We start from the raw sequence: 17,451 nt of genomic DNA on the forward strand, positions 1-17,451 counted from the left end.
CTTTCGTAACTGTTGTTCTTCGAGATCTATTGCTCATGTCCATTCCATGACCCATCCTCCATCCCCACCATCGGAGTTGACAGCAAGAAGGAACAGAGAGTGAAGGGCCGGCAGCATCTCATGTACCGGCACATGAATGCGGGGCTCCAGAGAGTGTTGGAGCCAGCCCTACGGCTACCACTAAGGGAAATGGACATGAGCAATACATCTCAAAGAACAACAGTTACGAAAGGTAGGTAACCGTTTTCCCTCACCTTCTCTCCTCTGGGTTCTCCTCAGTAGGGATCACCTAGCCCTTTAGGGAGACAAAACCCTGCTCTCCCTCAAGCTGGGCTTTATTTCTGATTAGTCCTGGCTCACCCTCCGGATGCACCCAGTTTGATTAATTGGTCTCTGAGGCCCATATTATTCTTTTGCAATCTGTATGGGGTAAACACCCTATCACACAACCTTATTGACATTTTGTAAGACCTTAATCTGCTAACTCTCCCGTTGGTTTCAGTGGGGACAATTGTGAAGTAAGATGTTACTCACCATAACGAAGAGTGGAAAAATTGGGCCCATAGTGAACAGATACGAAGAAAAATATCCTCAGAAATGTTGGAGATGTGCAGCAGTTCTGAGATTCATTCATCTGGAGATGACATGTCAGTGTCAGAATAGTCAGCATACTTGAAGGGTGAAGGCTGCAAAGCTGGAATTGTTCCAGAAAGAAGTAGGAAAAATTAGAAAACTGAACTTCTTTTTGGTGGGTTCTTTTATTTTTAATTTCTTGGCTTTTTTTTCTTTCCTTTTCTCCTCAGCAATAGTCATTCATTTAGATTTTGTTTGCAAAAGGTAACAAATTATGCTTTGCAATACACTATATATTTTATGTGATTCCCCAACCTATTGGTTTGTCCTAGATCCATATGAATCATTTTCTGTCCAAAGACTGTGGATAAAAAGGAAAAGAAAAAAATATTCCCAATTCATCAACCCATGAGTTAATGTTTACTCCTGCTGCATGCATCATTTATTTTCATTTTGCAGGATTATGATGACACATTCTTTCAAGAACATATTGTTCTAATATACTACATTCCTTCAGCCGCTAGATATTTTAGAAATGACAGTGGTGCTAAATAAGAAAGATCTTGTTAAACAGGAAAATAGCTTATTAAATGCCTTCTACGTTTCAAGGAACAGTATTAAAGAGAATTTTTCCCTCCAGAAGTTAAGTAAGCCTGTTAAAAGAAATATAGGCAATCTGCTGCATAGCTATATGTTTAGGGATTTATCTTCCTCTGAGAGAATGATTACATTTTTAGCAGGCTTTTTATATCTGAGTGAACCCCATATCTCAGCTGTAGAGAGACATGGAGTTTAGAGTTGCCAGTGTGCCCTAGCAGTATGCCCATTGTCACTTTGGGCACCTGCACAGTCTGTCATTTTCATTTTCAGTCTCATTCTGTGTGGAGCAAATCTTCTCTGAATCACAGTGGGTGAGGGGGATTGTGGGAGTTTCTCTTCCACAGTGAATAAACCATTTCCAGAAAAATCTGTTCTATGTTTGTTGGTCGTTGCCTTGCAATAAATTAGAACACTCGCAACACTGGATTGTTACAGAGATTAACACCAAGAACTATATAATAATGCTTTGGTTTTCATTATAATTTCTTCTTTTACATTATACTTCATTAATGTCTCCTTGTTTGAAAGAAGGGTATATAAATTGGCACTTGCAGCAAGGATCTTACAACTTTCATCCAACACATTCAAACCATTCTTAAATTGGGATGCTTTCTATAAACATGGAGATTATAAATGTATTTAGTATAACTTTAACAAAATATACTTGGTTTTTATCAACCCATTTGTAAATCTTCAGAACTATTCTGTTTAAACTTCATTAACTACTCCACAAACCTTTAAAGCATCAGTAATTAAGGATGCATTTTAGCTTATTTCCATTTGAATCAATGGGAGTTTTGCTATTTCACTTTAGCAAGAGCAGAATATATCCTATGGTTTAAAACTTGGAGAGTACAAACAAAAGCTTCTTGAACATGTTAAATTTTTGTTTTAGTTTCTTGTGTATTAGAATGTTGAGAACACTTTTAAAGATGCTGTTCTTATTAATCTGGCAAGGGCAGAAGCAGTTTATGTAGTTACATTCTCATTCATTGATCCACATTACCACACTTGTGATATAAGTAACATTCCTAGTTTAACAAATTTATTGAGAGTTAGGAGGGTAATATTTTCTACAAATGCCTACTGTGGATTGCAAGCACTGTAATCAATTTAGACTGTTTATTTTAATCAAAAAATCAGCCATGGAGCTACAATTTACCAAAGTTTCTGAGAGGCATAAAATAGCAGCATGTTTAACCTTCTTTGTATTTGTTAACTGTAAAATATAAAAATTAGCAGTCTGTGGGTACAGACATTTCTAATCTTATCAGAGGGACATTGTGAAGAAACTTTATTAATAGTTTTAATTGGTTTTTAACTGCAGAGTGCGGTGAATATATTTTTCTTTCCTTACCATTGTATCCTTTTTTATTAAGCAGACATTGATTTCCCCCCTTTGTTATTAATGGGGCTTGAATTCAACATGACTTCGTTGTTTACACAGTACCTATGTTTGCAAACCAGAATCCCTGATGTTTTCATTAGGTAACTGTTTCCGCAGAAGGCCCATAGAAAACATGAAACGTTTTTCTGGAGATCTTACATAAATTTCACTCCTCAGATGAGGCTGGCTCCAGTTCAACAAAATACTTAGGCATGTGCTTCACTAGAAATGCTTGAGTAATCCTATTCTTATTCAGCAAAGCACTTTAGTCCCATTGATGGGATTTAAGAATGTGCTTAAATGTATTGCTGAATCAGGACCGCAGAGAAGTTGTGTCTTTGCTCAGCTAGACATCACTCAAAAGCAAATCTATAACCAAATACATATATAACCTAAAAAGCTCTTTTGCTGGTATAACTGCATCTACACTAGGGTTTTTGCTGGTATAGAAATATAGTAAAAGAAAAAAATCACATGGTTAAGTAACATTACTATATTGGAAAAAGTTCCTAGTGTAGATACAACACTTCTGCTTCCTCCTTGCTCCATAGTATAGTAATTAGGTATTAGCCTATGCCAGCAGCAGATTATCACACACACACACAGTCTGGCAATCCATGCTTGCCATCATATAATTTTTCCTCCATTGTCAATTCCACCTGCTCTGAGGAGGGAGGAAGTGGACGAATAGTCCTGCATACTCCTGCGCAACAAGACCCAAGGTCTGTTAGGCCACAAAGAGGCATAAGGAGAATTCTTACTCCCATGTATAGGTATGTAGTCCAATCTACAATGTAACTCAGTACTGTATCACATCAATTTTGATAGCATTTGCATCCAATCCCTTTTTAACATGCACATATGAGATTGAAATGTCTGTTAGAGAGAAAATCATCATAACGTGTTCTGCAGAAAAGTGAAGTTTATCCAGATTCTAATAAAACAATTTTGGCAGCAGGGTAGTCCTGAATGATCCAGCTTAGTGCTTGTACCTTTGTAGCCCATGTGGTAAAGGCTTAAGTAGAATATTTAAAAGCCAAATAAAGAAATGGAGGTGGGGGAAGCACCTGGTTCATTTTGTATGACCTGGTGATGGACTGTCTTTAGCTAAATGCCAGAATCATGACAGCTTATATTGGGAATTGTTCAGCAACGAGGCGCAGACCAAGGTCAGCCGATTTTTAAATGAAATGGAGCTTGATCATTGTTCCCTTTGACAGCGAAGGTTGTGTGGAGGTGAGCTAGCCCCGAAGGAAACTTGTTTTGAGAATATTGTTGTCCCTCAGACAAAACCAGCAAAACCAAACCCCAGTTATCAGTGCAGTTACCACTAGTGTGAGCATTTCCTCATAGAGAGGGGACACTGTAACCCTACAAGCTGACACTTGTTATACAATTATCTTAGCGATGTGTGACCCAAAATCAATTCACTGAGCCCCTATAGACAATCTTACATAAGGAGCAGGCTTCATGTTATGTCACAACTCTTACATGGTTCTCTCCAATGGATCTTTTCCTTCCTGTCACAAGTTTCCTATAAACCTTCACCTAGCAACATTCTGATCACTCTGCCCCCAAACTGCAGGACTACTCACATGCTTAAGGTTAAGCATGTACTTAAGCCCTTTGTTGTATCAGGGTCAGAGTGCTTAGCACCTGGCAGGATCTTATCCGTAATGGTTATATGCTGAGTTTTCTGTGGTATCCCCATGCCTCACTTTGTTATATAAATAGCTGGGGTGAAATCCTGGCCCCATTGTAGTCAATGGTTGTTTTGCCATTGATTTCAGAGGGTCTAAGATTTCAACCTAACACCATGTCTACACTGGCACTATATGTCGGCAAAACTTTTGTTGCTCAGGTTTGTGAAAAAAACACACCCCTGAGTGACATAAGTTTTGTTGGCATAAGCGTTCGTCTCTATGTCAGCTATGATCTCCTATTGACATAGCTACCGCTACTCGCTGGGAGTGGCTTAATTATGCTGGTGGGAGAGCTCTCTCCCACCTGAATAGAGCAGCTACACAGGAGACTTTACAGCAGTGCAGCTGCATCAGTACAGATGTGCCAGTGTAAGGACCATAATGTAGACATAGCCTAAGTCTTTCCTTTATTTTTACATCAAAGAGATATTAGAAAATTCAGATTCTGAAATTAAAGATTCAATAAATTGCAGTAGGATATACTGGGATCTAGAAATGTCCAGTTCCTGAGACTGTCAATGGGTCAAATTATGGGAAGTTTTAAAGAGCTTTCCGGTAAGCTTTGACACTGCAAACAGTTATTGTATAAAGATTAGCTGAAGGACAACAGAAATTAATGATATGTTTAAATTCTTAGTGTTTAATGGGAGGTTTGTATTCAGGTTAAAAAAGAAGTTGTAAAAACCAGTTACAGAAAGGAATCAATCTCCTAGCTCAGCTTTTTCTTCCATATCTATAGTGCCTTTATGAGGCATATATTGGTACCTAGGGGGCAGATTCACTAGAAGATAAGCCTCTGGAACTTGGTCATCAAGAAAGAAGGAAAAAGAAAATGATACATCTATAAATTTATTGATTCACTTTTTCTCTAAAATATTTCCAGCATTTCTTTATTATGCCAGAGCCTGATCATTGTTTGTCCATTACTGTATTTCTGATAAGATTGACAAATGGGATTTATAAATGGGTTATTAGATAATGAATCATAGTTCTGATGTTAAGAGTAAAAGCAGGAGCACTTCTATCTCCATATGGGGCATTGCTGTGAAACCAGGGTCCTATCACAGAGTCCAAAAAACACTTTATTAAACTCTGAAGATATGCCTAGCCCATTTGATACTCACTAGCAAAATAGTTCATCACGTTCTGTGGCAGAAAAGAGACTTATGCCTCTCATAAATTGTGGTAGTGTCTCCACTTCCCTCCTTAACATTTTTAAATAATTCAGTAAGGGTGTCTCCATTGATTGGGTAAGCAGAGCAGTAACGTCTACTTAAGAGAGAAGAACCATCTGGTTTCATTGCCACTTGGAGCCTGCTGGCAAATATTAGGCTGTACTAATTTAGAACATGATAAAGTGGGAAATAATGGACATTCTTGAAGAATCTCAAATGGGATCAGCTGTTATAGGCAAAAACTGGCAGGTGCAGTGCACAGTGCTGGCTCCTGTAATGGTCCCATATTGAAGACTGCAGCTGGTAAAATGGCCTTGTAATTGAATGGTATCAGTTACTCCCAGCAGCTATTCCCAGCACTGTCAGTAGCAGTACATCATTAATTGGAGGTGGTTGTTTGTCTAGTGAAGGTTGTCAGTGGATGAAAAATTACCGAGTGTTTATGTTTATTTTCTGGATGTTAATGTTTTATCACCTCTTACTTGGGAATGAGGCTTTGTAAACTGGAGATAGGCGTCCATAAGACTTATGAGAGCTATGGAAAAATGCTGACCCAATTTATTCATTCATTTATTATTTCAGAACTCTGTTACAATGGTTTGGAACCATCAAGCTGTTTCACAACAAAGCTACATAACTGCATGATCCTGTTACTGTTACTCCTGTCTTCCCTCCCTCTCTCTTACTGTTACCTTCACTTGCTGTGTCTTGTTTTTAAATTTGGATTGTCAGGTCTTCAAGGCAGAGATTATGTCATTCTGTATGTTTGTGCAGCATAATGAGGCCCCAAGCTTGACTGGGATGTTTTGGTGCTACCATAATAATTAGTATTTATTAATAGCAATACTGTAATAAAATTCATACTCATCCCATGTAATATTTAGTGTACTCTGGTTTAGATGAACCTCAGAGTGCTAGTATATGTGAAGATGTGCAGGTATTTACCTTAGTTAACCTCATTCATATATTGATTCTGTTCATTAAATGCAAACCCTATTGTGTGGTGGTCTAGTTTAAGATAAAGTCTGTTGGCTGAGTGTCCTTGTCCCCCAGCTGTTAGCACCCCTTGAGGGATGCTCACACTGTTGGCAATGAGTGTCTTAGAAAATGCTTCTTACTCCAGAATGTGTGTTGTAGAACAGTGAATAGGGTCACCTCTGTGTGCCTAAAGAATTTCTAACTGTGTAAGAAAGGTTCTTTCCTATATGAGTTATATTAGCTGGCAAGTCAAGAACCTCAGAGAAATGGGACTTCCGCGTAACATGTTTTCTGCATTTTTTTTAGGGGCTGTTAAATTGATCGTGAATAGTTGTTAGAGAATAGACATTAGTGGTATGCTGCCTCCTCTCCAATGTCTGCCTTCTATGTGGGCTGTATGCTAAGTTTGAAACTGTGGGAGAGAGTCCTTGGGAATATTTTTAATGTTTCCTGTGTATTGTTCATTAGGCTTTGACTGCATCTTGTAAGAATAGGTTTCTCTGTGATACTGCTCAGTTACAATGATACAATTGGAAAAAAGCCTTTGCTTTAATTTTGTATCAAGATAAAAATATTAGTTATGTTTAAAGAAAAAATATTAGAGAGATTTTGGAAGAAATGCTCTTGGACCGACAAGCCTAGAGCACACACTTATAATAACCCTGAGAAAAGTGAGATGATATACTGGAGACATTGGCAGGACATAGACAAAGTGATATTAGTGAATTCTTTAGTAGCATTTACTGATACAGCGGCATGGGTACATAGGGTAACAAATGCATCATTTTATTCAACACCAACAATTTTGTTAAACCTAGCCAGACTTTGCTGGCCTAACATTTGAGATGAGAGAGGCATTGTTTGCAAAAAAGAATCTAGCATAGTGCACTCTGCTCAGGACTAGGGAATGCAGGAAGTATTGAGTTCTAACCCAGGCTGTGAAGATGGCTCCTTCTGTAGTCTCAGGCAAATTACTTCTCGTTCCTCTTTGAAAAGTGGGCTGTAGTTTTGGGTTTCTCCATTTCTGGCTGTTCAATTTTAGAGCCATTGGCCTGAATTCTTACACTACAGCCCCTTTTAATTGCTTTGGCTGTGTAAAGGGGCCTTAAAGTGGGTATAAATTATATTCCCTCCTGTTTTGTTTTTTTTTCTTCTGTTCATACCATTTGACGTGAATAGAAATACTATACTGTCTTCTTTAGTGCCTTGGGGAGTTGAAAGCTTGTAGCTGCTTTCAGGAAACTGAATTCTTTAGCCTGAATTGTACTGACTTGTCTGGTACACCAACAGATCATAGCAAAATAAACATATGAAGGATTACTAGTATTTAAACAAAAATTTCCCAAGTACACAGTTTGTCCAGCAAGTAGAAATAGAGCTCCTCTGGGGTCAGTTCTAAAGCCTGCAGTATATTTAAGCCCACATTTAGACCCAAAATCTGATACTCTTCCCCACATTGGATAGTATGTTAGTCGACGAATAGTCCAGTTGATTTCCATGGGATTACACTCAACATGGGTGCAAAAGTATTAGAATTATGGACTTCCACTATTTATTTTTAAATGCTCAGAAGGATTTTGGTGCTTCTGTAAGTGAAGTCCTAATAGCGCTGGCATGAGTGCAGAATTTGAACTCACAAGTTCAATGGCTAGATGTGACAGTTCTTTAATTTCCCCATTCTTCTTTTTTTTTTCTCTGCACTTAGCTCAACGAATCAGCTAAACAGCTAATAGAGATGGACAAGACATGCTTAGCTGCTGCATCTGGCTGTGATGTTCCTTTGCCATCTGACACCAACATGGCAGTAAATTTGGCCCAGTGCTCTACTTTAAACAATACAGGAGCAGTCAGTGCCATTCAGCGGCATATTGATGGCAAGAAGAATGCCAAGAAACGCCACTCCTTCACTGCTCTCAGTATGACACACAAATCCTCTCAGGCCATGCATAACAGGCATTCCATGGACATTAGTGCTCCAGTTTTGATCAGCTCTAGCGATCCCCGAGCTGCTGCCAGAATCGGAGACTTGACTCATCTTTCATCCAGTGCTCCAGCCCAGGTAAAAAATGCATCACGTAACTATAACGCTGAGCTGAGGAAGAGATAAGGTCTGATAAATAGCTTCATTTATTATACCTGCAATATCAGGGTCACCTACCTAAATACATGGCTGTGGTTTATGCATAATTATACATTGTGCGCAGCACTTTGCTGTTCGTTGACCTTTTTTTTTTCAATGATACCACTTCAGACTGCCCTGAAATGTTACTATTTGATTTTAGTTCTCTAAGTAATAAACATGGTAAGGGTCAGTCATGTTTCACTTGTAAACAAACCCCTATTTTGGGAGATTTCAGACTATACTGCAATCATTATCTTTAGATTTCAGCTGAGCAGCGTGTGTCTCAGGCAGAGCCCAATTCCTCCATCCCTAACTAAAATTTCAAAATAACCACTTTGTCCATTTGTCCATGTGTGTGAATCAAATAACAATGAGCTATTTCTAAATATTTTATATGTTTGCTGAACTAAAAAAGTGACAGCTGAGATTTAAATAAAAACATAAGATGAGTGCGGTGGTATCTTTTATTGGACCAATGTCTGTTGGTGAGAGAGACAAGCTTTTGACCTACACAGAGCTCTTTTTCAGGTCTGGGAAAGGGACTCAGTGGGTCACAGCTAAATACAAGATCAAACAGATAGTTTAGCGTAAGTAGTTAGCACATAGGCCATAAATCCAGTGTCTTTATTAAGAGCTTGTCTACACTGGCACTTTACAGCGCTGCAACTTTCTCGCTCAGGGGTGTGAAAAAACACCTCCCTGAGTGCAGCAAATTTCAGCGCTGTAAAGCGCCAGTGCAGACAGTGCACCAGCGCTGGGAGCTACGCCCCTCATGGAGGTGGTTTTTTTAGAGGGCTGGCAGCACTTTAATGTTGCCAGTGTAGACAAGCCCTAAGACCATGATTTTTAGTGTCGAGCAAAGTTATGAATTTAAGCTCCCAGGTTCATCTTTTGAAAGTTTTGTCCAGGTTTCCTTTGAGGATGAGTGAGGACTGATAGGTCAGATATAGAGTGATCACTTTGTAAAAGGTGAGACCCTTGGGTGATGTGGTGTTTTTATTTTTTATCATTTTCCTGGATGAGTTCATTCAAGAGCACAATGATTGTCTGGTTTCACCCACATGGTTGTTATTGGGGCATTCAGTGCACTGGATAAGGCACACCACATGTTCTAATAGGACCCATGGATCTTGAAAGGTGTGTTGCGGGAGATATTGATCATTGTAGCAGTGGGGATACATCTGCCGGTTTTGCGTCTCTTGTTCTGACAGTGTCCTGGTCTGTGGGGAGCTTACTTATGATTGTAAGCTTGGAGAGTGTGGTGGCTTGCTTGAAGGCCAGAAGAGGGGAGGGTCAAGAAAGATTTCTTTCTGGATGTGGTCCCCGTTGTGTATGGGTTGTAGTTGTTTGATGATACCCCATAGGATGACCAGACAGCAAATGTGAAAAATCAGGCCAGGGAGTGGAAGGTAATAGGAGTTTATATAAGGAAAAGACTAAAAAATCGGGACTGTCACTATAAAATTGGCACATCTGGTCACCCTAATATCCCATGATACACCATATAGATTCCAATATAGGGTGATAAGTGACAACTAGGAGTGCTAACTACTTATGCTAAACTATCTGTTGTCTTGTATTTAGCTGTGAAACTCTGAGTACATTTCATAGATCTGAAGAAGACCTCTGTGTAGCTCGAATGCTTGTCCCTCTCAGCAACAGAAGTTGGTCCAATAAAAGATATTACCTCATCCACCCACCTTGCGTCTCTAATATCCTGCGGCTGACACCGCTATGACAACACTGCATTTATAAAAGAGTCTTTTCAAAGAGACTAGTTCTGAATTTCCCTAATCATTTTTGGTGAAGCGTACATGTAAAAATACAGTAAAGTAGCCAATAATATTTACTATTGTAAATTGGCTGTAGAACACACGCAGATGATGGGCCTGCTACTCCATTGTTTTACCCTTGTGTAGTCATTTACACCTGTGGGGTAGAGTGGGGTAAAATGCTGCCATTGTAATGTGATAGTATTTTGTTTCCTCTTTGTACAGGCATAAATCACTACACAAGGTGTAAGGGACTAGAAAATATTGTCCAGTATGTAAGACTAACTGATTATAGTAATGCACTACATTTTAAAAAATTAATCCTGAGAAGTAATCTGATTATTTTCAAGGACAAAAGTAACATGGATTGTATTCTCACTTCCTGTTATATAATGGAATACTTACTAGCAATCCTGTCATTCCTGTTGCTGAACATGAGTAACATCCTGGCTACTCACCAGGGCAACAATATCACTATGAAACTCACATGCTGGATGCGTATTGCAAAGGAACATTTAATCTTACAGTAGTCATTTATAGATAGGACTCCGTGTCTGTCACAGAGGTCGTGGAAGTCATGGATTCCGTGACTTTTCGTGACCTCTGTGACTTCTGCAGTGACTAGTGTGATTGCCCCCGGGGCTGCCTAAGCAGCTGGCTCCAGGGCCAGCTACTCAGATGTCCCCAGCGACAGCCACACTGCTGGAGCAGTTCTGTAACCAGTCGCTCGGGCAGCCCTGCAGCCAGCTGCACTGGCTGCTGCTCAGGCAGCACCACAGCTGGCCCAGGCAGCCCAAGCAGAGGTCTCTGGAGCTGCTGCTGCTCAGCGGCCCCTGGCAGTAGTCCACTGGGGCACCACCCCCAGCAGTGGTCCCAGGGAGCTCCCTGGAGCAGCGGCCCTCCTCACAAGATTTCGTCAGTGATATTTATAGTATAAGTTATGGCCAGGTTATGGGCCCTGAATTTTTGTTTATTGCCCCTGACCTGTCCATGACTTTTACTAAAAATACCCATGACTAAATCGTAGCCTTAGTTATAGATTAAGCTGTCAATTAATTGCAGTTAACTCACACGATTAACTAAAAAAAATTAATTGTGATTAAAAAACTGTTAAACTATAGAATACCAATTGAAATGTATTAAATATTTTGGATGTTTTTCTATATTTTAAAATATATTGATTTCTATTACAACACAGAATATACAAAATGTAAAGTGCTCACTTTATGTTATTCTTTTTATTACAAATATTTGCACTGTAAAAATGATAAACAAAAGAAATAGTGTTTTTCAATTAACCTCATACAAGTGCTGTAGTGCAATCGCTTTATCCTGAAAGTGTAACTTACAAATCCAGATTTTTTTAGTTACATAACCACACTCAAAAATAAAACAATGTAAAACTTTACATCCTGCAAGTCCACTCAGTCCTACTTCTTGTTCAACCAATCACATTTATAGGAAATGCTGCTGCCTCCTTCTTATTTACAACGTCACCTAAAGCAAGCACAGGCATTCTCATGGCACGTTTGTAGCCAGTGTTGCAAGGTATTTACGTGCCAGATATGCTAATCATTTGTATGCCCCTTCATCCTTTGTCCACCATTGCAGAGGACATGCTTCCATGCTGATGACACTCGTTAAAAAATAATGTGTTAATTAAATTTGTGACGGACTCCTTGGGGGAGAACTGTATATCTTCAGCTCCGTTTTCATAGATTCATAGACTCTAGGACTGGAAGAGACCTCGAGAGGTCATTTATTTATTAGTACTTCCAGTTCTTCCTGCTTATTACCCATACTTCTCGCCTTTGTATATAGCCATCTAAGATACTGGTTTGATCTTGCCTCCCAGTTTTGCCCTGACCCTCCTTTCTCTCTGCCATTATAGCCCACAATCCCTCTTGTTTCCGACCCATCTCCCAGGTCTTCATGTTCCCCACTTATCTGTGGGCTTTGCTCACCTGTCCCCGTCGAACCTAGTTTAAAGCCCTCCTCACTAGGTTAGCCAGCCTGTGTGCAAATAGGGTCTTTCCCCTCCTCAAAAGGTGAACACCATCTCTGCCTAGCAGTCCTTCTTCAAATAGCATCCCGTGGTCGAGGAAGCCAAAGCCCTCCTGGCAACACCAGCATTCTGCCGTATATTTCATGTTATAGCCGTCTCGGATGATGACCCAGCACATGACAAAATGCAAAGAAGGTATCAGTGTGATATTTCTAAAAATAGCTACAGCGCTCGACCCAAGGTTTAAGAATCTGAAGTGCCATCCAAAACCTGGGAGGGATAAGGTATGAGCATGCTTTCAGAAGTCTTAAAAGAGAAACACCCCACAGCAGAAACTACAGAACCCAAACCACCAAAAAAGAAAATCAACCTTCTGCTGGTGGCATCTGACTCAGATGATGAAAATGAACATGCGTCGGTCCACTGTGCTTTGGATTGTTGTCGAGCAGAGCCCATTATCAGCATGGGCACATGTCTTATGGAATAGCGGTTGAAGCATGAAAGGACAAATGAACCTTTAGCGCATCTGGTACGTAAATACTTTGTGACACTGGCTACAACAGTGTCATGTGAATACCTGTTCTCACTTTCAGGTGACATTGTAAACAAGAAGGAGGCAATATTATCTCCTGTAAATTGTAACCAGATTTGGTTGTCTGAGCGATTGACTGAAGTAGGACTGAGTGGACTTGTAGGCTCTAAAGTTTTACATTGTTTTATTTTTCAATGCAATTATTTTTATACATAATTTTACATTTTTAATTCAACTTTCATGATAAAGAGATTGCACTGCAGTGCTTGTATGAGGTGAATTGAAAAATACTTTTTTTTGTTTTTTACAGTGCAAATATTTGTAATCAGAAATAAATATAAAATGAGCACTTATACACTTTGTATTCTGTGATGTAATTGAAATCAATATATTTGAAAATGTAGAAACATCAAAAAATATTTAAATAAAAGGTATTCCGTGATTGTTTAACAACCCGATTAATTGAGATTAATTTTTTATAATTGCGTGATTAATCGAGATAATTTTTAATCACTTGACAGCCCTATCATAGATCAATAATAATTTATTCCTATAAGAATCATAGGATTGGAAGGGACCTAAATCTATGATTTAACAATACTGTGTTTTCCAAGTAACTACTAGTCAGACACTATGACAGGATACAATAATAAGCATACAGACTGATTTCAGTCATATCCCCCCTTCACATGTAATAGTGGGGGGACCTCATGCAAATTTTCTTGAAAACTCCCCAGAAGTCGAAGAGAAACTTTTGAGGTACATCCTCATGAGTACATCCTACATGGGACTGGCAGGGATGGGAGCAAATCTCACAAGGGATGTGGATAATGTGTATGTTAGACTCACACATCCTTAGTGCTACATATAGCCACTCCCTTAATGTGTAAGAGAGTCTCACTTGTTGTAATTTACAAGTCGAGGAGCTGGAAACTGGAAGCTGACATAGCCTCCACCGTACTCTAACATCTACCTTCTTGCACCATCTTCCATATTTTTGATGTGTAGGTTACAGTTTAGCTTTCCTTTAAGCATCAATAGAGTAAGTAGGTCTGAGGGAGTCTGAGTGTAAGGGAGAATCAAATGTGTAGCTGCATTTCCCCTTCACCTGCCCTCTCCAGAACCTTATGGCTGTAAATTCTGCCCTTTCTGTTCATTTCTAGGCTGAAGAATGGAGATGAGACTATGGCCCACACAATGCAGTATTGTGCCAAAATATGTAATTATGCCATGATAAATTGTGACAGCTCCATCAGTAAAATAATATTACGTACTACACCTGGATCAGGGACCTTAACATGTCAGATAAATCACACACATTTTAGTTAATGTACAAATGACATGTTTGGACTTCCCAGAGGCGTTACAGTTTATCGTTTTTTTGTTCTTGAATTAATCAAAAAGAAATTCACACGCACACCCCGTTAAAATAATATGAAGGTTTGTCCTGAACTAATAACCTAGGATATTAAAACTTAAACACAACAATCAACCTTAACCTACCCCTTTTTGAGTGGAATTTGTCTGTAAAATTCCACCCTGCTGAAAAATCACTGCAGTACTTAGGTATAATGGGTGGGAGCAAAAAAGACTTTTACCTTAAAAGTGACTGAAAATCTTTTGTAACAAAATGTTATTTGTTTCCAAATCATTAAGGGCCAGTGCAATCAGTGCGTGTACTTAGATGCACAACCAGTGCTGTGGCATAGTGAAGCCATGCAAGTGTTGTGGAAGATATGCCTGAGATGCATTGATGATATTTTCATCCCTTGGACAGACAACCTACCCTCGCTCATAGATTTCCACAACAACTTCAATCACAACCCATCCATTAAAGTCTCTCTAGAACATTCCTGCACCAGCATCAGCTTCCTGGGCACCACAATCAGCTTCAACAATGGAACCCTAAAAACAACTATATGCAAGAAACCCATAGATCACCACACCTATCTTCACAGATCCAGTAACTGCCCCAAACACACTAAGACATTTGTAGCCTACAGCCAGGCAATCAGATGCATAGGCACCGACTCTGTGGGGTGTCCCCCCGCCCTAGCTCACCTCCACTCCGCCTCCTCCCCTGAGAGCGCTGCATCCCCGCTTCTCTCCCTAGCTCCCAGTGCTTGCTGCCACGAAATAGCTGTTTCGCAGCGGCAAGCACTGGGAGGGAGGGGGAGGAGAGAAACACAGCGTGCTCCAGGAAGAGGTGGAGCTGGGGCAGGAATTTGGGGAAGGAGTCCAATAGGGGCAGGGATGGAGTGGAGCTGGGGTGGGGACTCTGGGGAAGAGGTTGGAATGGGGCAGGGCAGGATGGGAGGGGGCGGGGCAGGGGTAGACTTGAGATGGGGGGGCGGGGCTGGGGCGAGCATCCACCCGGTGCCGGTAAAAGTTGACGCCTATGCTCAGATACCACAAAATATGCTCTGAGGAGAAAGTCTGGGATACACACCTTAACAGACTTAAAACTGCCTTCACCAAACAAGAATGCTTCACCAAAAATGGAGATCTCATCATGGAATGGGCCACCCAAATACCCCAAGAGAACTTGCTTCAATACAGGGGAAAAAACCCTCTGACTGCACATCCTTAATTGTCACTTGCCACTCCACACTGGAACCCATACAGGGTATCACTAAAGAATTACAGCCCATACTCGATGGGGATCCTATCCTGAAAGAACTCGTTCCCAGAGCCCCCTCTCTGCCCTTCACTCAAACCCCCTGCCTCCCCCACCACGCTCATCATCAGAAGCAAGCTCCCCACAGACCAGGCCACATCAACTCAAAGTTGCATCACATCCTGCCAGAACAAAAGATGCAAAACCTGCAGACATCTCTCCTCTGCAACAATGATCAGTACCCCCCTATAACACACCTTTCAAGATCCATAAGTCCTACACATGCCTATCACACAACATGCGGTGTACCTCATCCAGTGCACTAAATGCCCCAGGAACAACTATGTGGATGAAACCAGATAATTACGATGCTCTCTAATGAACTCACCCAGCAAAATGATAAAAAAGACAAAACCACCCTATCACCCTTGGGCGAACACTTTTCACAAAACAGTCACTCCATATTTGATCTCTCAGTTCCCATCCTCAAAGGAAATCTATACTGGGAGTTCAAATTCATTTCTTTGCTAGACACTAAAAATCATGGTCTTAATAAAGACACTGGATTTAAGGGTTATTCCAACAATCTGCAACCTACTAACCTCCTTTTTTTGTCCTATGATTGCAGAGATGTTAACAAGCCACTTCACCTTGAATTGTCACTTAGAATAAGTGCTAACTTCTTATGCTAAACAATCTGTTCCAGCTTGTATGTAATTGTGACACTCTGGGTATGTCTACACCGCAGTTAAACACCTGTGGCTGGCCCAGGTCAGCTGACTCAGGTTTACGGGGCTCGGACCACAAGGCTGTTTAATTGCAGTGTAGAAGTTCAGGCTCGTGTTGGAGCCTGTGTTCTGGGACCCTGTGAAGGGGGAGAGTCCCAGTGCCCGGGCTCCAGCCCACACCCAAATGCTTATACCTCAATCAAACAGCCACATAGCCCAAGCCCTGCAAGCCTGAGTCAGCTGACAAGGGCCAGCCACCGATGTTTAATTGCAATGTTGCCATATTCTCTGAATAACTTTCCCAGACTTGAAGAAGAGCTCTGTGTAGCTCAAAAACTTGTCTTTTTCACCAGCAGAAGTTCATCCAATAAAAGTTTACCTCACCTACCTTGTCTTTATTCTAGGGTTGATATTTACTTCACTGCAATATTTTTCTTTACCTTTTCCCAGCATTGCATATACTTTTTAACACATACTTGCCCACAAATATAAAGCACTGCTGTATTATAAAAGTATTTTAAAAAACAGTATTATAAAAATGACTTTACATTTCACTTATAATACAAAAATGTTGTGGCTTTTGTTGATTTAAACCAGACCCTTCATGTTGTTTTGACATGGTTTTTGTTCATCTGTAAGTTGCTGCATTATTATAAGCCACTCATTTCTCCAGAAAGCCGCATATGATACATGTTCAACAGAGATGTGTATCGGGACAAAATCAGAGTATGAAATCACATATAATAAAAGCATTTCTACAGACTATTTAACTAACAATTGAAGACTGCAAGCTTTACTAACTTGTTCATTGTTATACAAGTGGTACCAACTCAGCTGCTTCCCACTAGCTAATACTTTGTGTACAGGCTTCTTATATTATTTTGAATTCATTTGGAAATAAATGGTGGCCTTTTCATTTACTAAAAACTTTGAGCTGCTTAGAGGTAAAATTATGAGCTTCAAACCACAGCAGCTGGAAAAAAATAGCACAAACACAGCACATATTGGAAAACAATAATTGTTGGAAACAAAGCATTTCTGTTGCAAGAAGTGTTGCTTTGATCTCCATTTCATTCGTATTTAAGAGAATTTGCATATAGTACGCTTGATTCCTGCATGCTGAGTATACGCCATTAAACATAAGAACTGCCATTGAAAAGGTAATAGTGGCTGTCCATCATGCAGAGTGTTCTGACATGCCCGTGAAATGAATTTTTATTGAAAATGTAGTAACGCTGCAGGCCTGTGATAAAACTGAA

The 17,451-nt window shown here is 40.1% G+C and overlaps 1 protein-coding gene across 1 annotated transcript in view; it reads left to right on the top strand.

Annotated features, from left to right (window-relative positions):
• The window catches only part of SH3RF3 (SH3 domain containing ring finger 3), a 438,432-nt gene that overhangs the window by 334,188 nt on the left and 86,793 nt on the right, over positions 1–17,451 (top strand). The window contains exon 5 of the mRNA XM_075061458.1: positions 8,122–8,475. Coding sequence (XP_074917559.1) covers positions 8,122–8,475 — 354 coding nt within the window. The remainder of the gene's footprint in view (positions 1–8,121; positions 8,476–17,451) is intronic.

Source organism: Chelonoidis abingdonii, chromosome 1 (genome assembly GCF_003597395.2).
Source record: "Chelonoidis abingdonii isolate Lonesome George chromosome 1, CheloAbing_2.0, whole genome shotgun sequence".
In the NCBI taxonomy this organism is placed as follows: Eukaryota; Metazoa; Chordata; order Testudines; family Testudinidae; genus Chelonoidis; species Chelonoidis abingdonii.